This window comes from Henckelia pumila, chromosome 2 (genome assembly GCF_033568475.1).
Source record: "Henckelia pumila isolate YLH828 chromosome 2, ASM3356847v2, whole genome shotgun sequence".
Classification (NCBI taxonomy): Eukaryota; Viridiplantae; Streptophyta; class Magnoliopsida; order Lamiales; family Gesneriaceae; genus Henckelia; species Henckelia pumila.
This window is the reverse complement of record NC_133121.1, coordinates 85,240,478-85,246,325: the sequence shown is the minus strand read 5'-3', so window position 1 is coordinate 85,246,325 and position 5,848 is coordinate 85,240,478. Positions and strand designations below refer to the sequence as shown.

Here is a 5,848-nt window from a genome sequence, read left to right as displayed (position 1 = left end):
TATCAAGTTATTAGTAGTAGATCTTGGTAGGGTAACAAGTAAAATAATATAAAAATTAAAAACTTTAAGCAAAAAAATAACACATTTTATTTTTTGACCATATTTTATTTAATTAATTTTTAAATACAAACCATATAATTAAAAAAAATTAAAAACAAATTATATATCGAAAACCAAGCAACATGATATAGTTGATATTATCATTTAAATATTATTCATATAATTTATGATTAATGACTAGAAGTAGAATAAAGATTAGCTTAGAAAATATAAAACTCTGAAAAAAATCTTATAACTTTAATATTTACACATATAATTCGTGGCTAATTGCTACAAGTAAAATAAAGATATTTTAGTTATAAAATTTAAAAACCATATCACGATGATATTTTATTATATATTATTAAGTAAATGATAAATGTAATTATAATTTTTTTTAAACACATTAGTTGTAATCAACGCCACAAAATATTGTTTGCAACAAAATTTATTTACGCACGTAAGTTCTAGCTTTATTTTTCAAATAATCAATGAACATAAAGACAAAGTGTGAAGAAAAACCAAACAAACAATGCCCAAAAAAACAGTAAATGATAAAATGAAAACAAAACAATTAATTCTAGATTTATTGTAAAAATAATCAATGGACTTGTTAAAGACAAAGTGTAATGAAAAAAACAAACAAACAATACACAAAGAATTAATGAAAAATAAAAAAAATTAAATTAATTTGTAAATTTAAACTAAAAAATATTGGTTATAAAATCTAAAAAAAATCATATCACGATTATATTTTATAATGTTTTATTAAGTAAATGATAAATGTAATTAAAATATTTTGGTTGCAGATTTTTTTCAAACACATTAGTTGTAGTGAACACTACAAAATATTGGTTACAACAAAATTTATTTAAGCACGTAACTTCTAGCCTTATTTTTAAAATAACAAATGGACACAAAGGCAAAGTGTGATGAAAACCAAACAAACAATGCCAAAAACAAGTTAATGAGAAAATGAAAACAAAACAATTAATTTATTTTAAAAATAATAAATGAACTTGTTAAAGATAAAATATTATTAAAAAAAACAAAGAAACAATGCACAAAATAATTAATGAGAAATAAAAAACAATTTTATTAATTTGTAATTAAACTAAAAAATTTTGGTTTCAAAAATTTTTTATTTGAAAACATAAATTTTAGTTAACAACCACAACTAAAGAGATAAAAAAAAATTCAAATGAAAAAAAGGCAACTCACGATAATTCTTTTACAATGTTTTATGTCAGTAATGTATAAACATAAACCATATAAATTAAGTTAATTACAAAGCTACAAAGAAACATAATTAATTGAACAAACAAGAGTATATTTGTAAATCCACAATGAAACTTGCATATTTATATATAAAAAATTAATATCTGAAAGCATGAGTTTTAGCTAACAATTTTAGGTGGCGAGACAAGCCAACCCGATGGGGTTAAGTATAATCTTGCGGGTATGTGCGGGCCGACCTACAATGTGCACCAACCCACTATTAGAAGGTTTGGGCCGAGCTGACATATGGTACTGGGTTGGGAAATTGGTAATTTAATGCACCGATTTTATATTGTGAGACGCCAACTTGACAAGTCTAACTCATTTTGTTATTTCTAGAGAAAAATTTGAGTATCTTGTTAGAGAGGAAAATTGTTTGGTTTTTTTTTTTTAATTAAACGCTTATGAGTTTTGCTTTAATATATGATATATCCACATCAAAGAAAGCTTTCACATAACATTCTTGGAACAAACTTGAAATAATCATTAATGGTAATCATAATAGAAAGAGTGCTTGAAAACAAAATCATATGGTTTCTTGGTAGGATAATTATTCATAACAAAAAGTTTAGTTCCAAACTAACATTAATATTAATAATGATCATATATACCTCTTGGCCATGAGACAAAGAGGGTCTTTCTTATGCACGGCCAATCCTGGTAATGAATCGGTATTGACATCTTCTTCGGTCATTCCAAGTGGCAATTCCCAGTCAAATGCGTAAAGAAGATTTGCAAGTGCCAGCTCCACTACTGCAACACCCAGGTTCATTCCAGGGCAGCCCCTTCTACCAAATCCAAATGGAATTAATCCGAAATCTTGGCCTTTATAGTCGATCGGACTATTCAAGAATCGATCCGGCAAGAATTCATTCGGGTTTTCCCAGTACTCGGGATCTCTGCCAATAGCCCACAAATTGAAATAAATGAAAGTTTTAGGTTCAATTTCATACCCACCAAGAACACAGCATTCTGTTGTTTCTCTTGGCAAAATTGGACTGGATGGATAAAGTCTCATAGCCTCCTTAATCACTGCTTTAAAATATGGAAGTTTCTGGATGTCATCCTCGTCTACCAAGGGTTTCTTTCCAACTACGTTTCTGATTTCTTGTTGAACTCTTCTCATCGCAAGAGGTGTCTTCACAAGAGCCGTCATTGCCCAAGTTGTCGTTGCCGAACTCGTGTCTGTTCCACCTATAAAGATGTTCTGCATTCAAATATATTGATCATCAACTCATATATGAATTGAATTGAATAAAAATATCAAGTATATATCACACCTCTTATATCTTGAAACTCTTCTGATATATATATATATGTGAGTAAATCGTGAGTTGACTAAAATTGCCAAAGTTTGGAAGTTAATGATGCATGGAGTAAAACACACAATGTTTTTATTTAAGCCGAATTCAATTTCGACTCAATTAACGTAACTAACATTAATAATTCAAGCTGTTAAACGTATATAACAAGTGTTAAATTAATATATAACAGCAAGATCGCAAATGTCGATCAGAGCAATTATTGCAGGTAAACTTTTCCTAAATATTGCTTACCATAAGCATCGCCTTGATATGTTCCCAGCTTATATCAAAAGAACTCGTGTTCCCTTCTTTCAACTTGATCAGTATATCCAGAATGTCACCTTCCATCGACTGTGGCCTATTCGTGCTAATGTGCTCGTCAATGAGTTCTTGGTAGAAGTGGTCCAAATTCTCCAAACATTTCTCTAATCGAGAAGCCATCCCTGTAACTTTATCCATCCACCCTAACAAAGGAAAGTAATCAGCACAAAACAAACCAACCAGTATGGCCTGAACTTCGTGCACGAGCTCATCGAAGCTTCGTTTCACCGAGGAAGTCTCCCTATATGATTTCCCAAAAGCTGATCTACAAATGATGCTGCTCGACAAAGATATTAAAGTTTCACTTAAGTTGATAGGCTCAAATTTATCCGCTTTCTTGGATACATCCTCAATCATGTGGAAAACCTCGTCCCTACGAATCGGGGAGAAAGAATTTACTTGCTTTAGACTAAAGAGGTGGATAACAGCAATTTTTCTCATCTCCCTCCAATAGTCGTTATATGCAGAGAAAGCGATATCTTGGCCATTATACGACAGCTTCTTTTGACCTGTTAGATTTGGTCTATTAGAAATCACAATATCGTGGGCGTTGAATGCTTCTTTGGCTACTTTTTCCGATGAAATGACAATCAGTGGCACACTTCCAAGCTTCATGGACATAACAGGGCCATGTTTCTTGGAAAGTTCATGCAAGAATTGATGAGGCTTTTGGCTGTCGAACTGGTGCAAGTTTCCGATCAATGGGAGACCTCGAGGGCCCGGCGGATAACGGGCTTTCTTCGTGTTGTGTTCATTCCATTGATAGAGGAAAGTGATGACAATTGGAAAAAGGAAGACTAGCAAGAGGAAAAGAATGAATGCCATTTTGAAAAGCGAAAGATCAGAATGAGAGATGTTGGACGGACTACTTCGGTCTACTTGTGTTCGTTAAACTATGAAAGCTACCGATTATGATTATATTTATACTTCTCCGGAACGATAATTCATGAGTACTATGTACGGTCTTTGCAATCTCTAAAAACTAAGTGATTATGGATTTTTTCTTTGCAAATTTGTTAAAAAACAATACATAATCACTTATTTTTAGAAGTTGCAAATTAGTATTGGACGGTGACATGAGTCATTATAAGAAAAAATGGTTTTCCTGACATTTTCTTAATGACAATTATCCAATAATGTCATATTATATATATATATATATATATATATATATATATATCATGACACTAATTAAAAATCAAAATGTTAATAAAATAAAAATCTAATTACGGGAATAATTATTCCTTGATATATTTCCATGTTTTGAAAGATTATAATATTGTGTTTTGCCTTTCTAGGATTGATAGTTAAAATTGTGTTTCTTATCTATATGCTTGATATATTTTAAACTAAAAATAGTTTTGATTTGAATAGAGATAATATAATATTCCTAGATTTAAAATATGGTTTCTTGGACTTGAAGTTTAGATCTTTTTAAAAATCTTATTGTTTGAAATATTTAAATTTGGAATTGTTTTGAATTGATATAATATAATTTTCCTATATTTAAGATAAGATTGATTTGTTTAATTATGATAGGAATTATCTTATATTAAATAACTAGATTTAGTCGTTTGATATTTTTGGTTTGAGATATATTTGGACTTATCATAATATATATCTATCTCCTAACTTATCTTTATTTCCTCATCATTGTAGATTCAAGTTTGAATTAAGAAAACAAGATCAAGACTTTTTTGGAGATAAGATTTGTACACGCTTAAATAGAAGAAGAGGACGTAGAGATCTGGGGCTTGGAGAAAAACGAGAGAGCGCAGAAAAGAGAGATCAAGCCGTAGATGAGAATTTGAGCGTACAAAATAAAAGAGAGAGACGAGAGAGCTTAAGTGTAGAAGACAAGGAACTCGACTCTCTGGAGTTCTTTCACGTTGAAGAGTCCTTGTCTATTTGTTGAAGTTATTTTCCGTAGATGTCATGAAGAGGTTGAGAGCATGTTGATTGAAGATTGAAGATCGAAGATTGAAATCTTTTTGGCTCTCGTATTTTGGCATCTAAGGGCCAACTCTATTTTCTTGATTTTCTTGTCTACATTCAGTAGACTTTTAAGAGCTGGTTTATTTGTTTTATTCTTTATTTTCTCACATGCTTTGAGAAAATTGATTTTTACAATAATTCACTAGTTTTAGGGTTTGTAAAACTCTTTGATTTATTTTCTAGTGAAAGTTTTGCCCTGAGGCGCTGCAAGAGTATTTTATACTCTTGCTTAAATACTTGAGTCTGATTTGTTTGGTTTCTTATCTATTTTATTCATGCTTTCAAAAATTCTGATGCATGTTAATCAAGGTGTTATTGAAGATGTTGTCAACACCTAGGGACAACATCTGAATCTGTTTGTATGTGCAACCTTTTATTATTTTAGTACTTGATCATATTTACTCTTGAGTATTTTTACTGTTGGTTTGCTGTTACTTTTCACGTTTTAATATTTCTGCTGCATGTTGTGTAGGATGTTGTCAACACCTAGTGACAATATCTGATTTTGATAAATTTTATGAACCATGATATCTCTTACACGTACATTATTATGACATTTTTAATAAATATCACTAAAAAAATCTTACTTTTCCAATGACCTCGCCAATGTTTTTAATTCTCTCCCTCCCAAGATATCATTTTGTGGCTGTTGCGTATTTTCCCCTCTCCCTCCCAAAAACTCAACTCAGCCCTAATTTTGTTTTCTCCCTTCACTGTTCTCGTTGTCTTGCTCGTCGGTCTTCCTCCCACGCCAAAAACGTCGTCGCCCAGTGCGTTCCAACTTCTCCACCATCTTTCACCAGCGCTATCATCCTCAAAGTTTGTCTCGCCGAGGTCATATGTTTTTCTTTCCTCTATCTCTCTCACGATGGAAACTTTATGTGCGCTCGGTTTTTTATTTTTTTTCAAAG

At 31.2% G+C, this 5,848-nt stretch overlaps 1 protein-coding gene across 1 annotated transcript; it reads right to left on the bottom strand.

Moving 5' to 3' along the window:
- Nucleotides 1-1,846: 1,846 nt before the first annotated feature.
- LOC140877835 (6,7,8-trihydroxycoumarin synthase-like) lies at nucleotides 1,847-3,767 on the bottom strand. Its single transcript, XM_073281420.1, has 2 exons — nucleotides 2,874-3,767; nucleotides 1,847-2,524 (listed from the first exon to the last, which is right to left on the bottom strand). The coding sequence occupies exons 1-2, from the start codon at nucleotides 3,765-3,767 to the stop codon at nucleotides 1,919-1,921; spliced, it is 1,500 nt and encodes a 499-aa protein (XP_073137521.1). The 3' UTR covers nucleotides 1,847-1,918.
- Nucleotides 3,768-5,848: the final 2,081 nt, after the last annotated feature.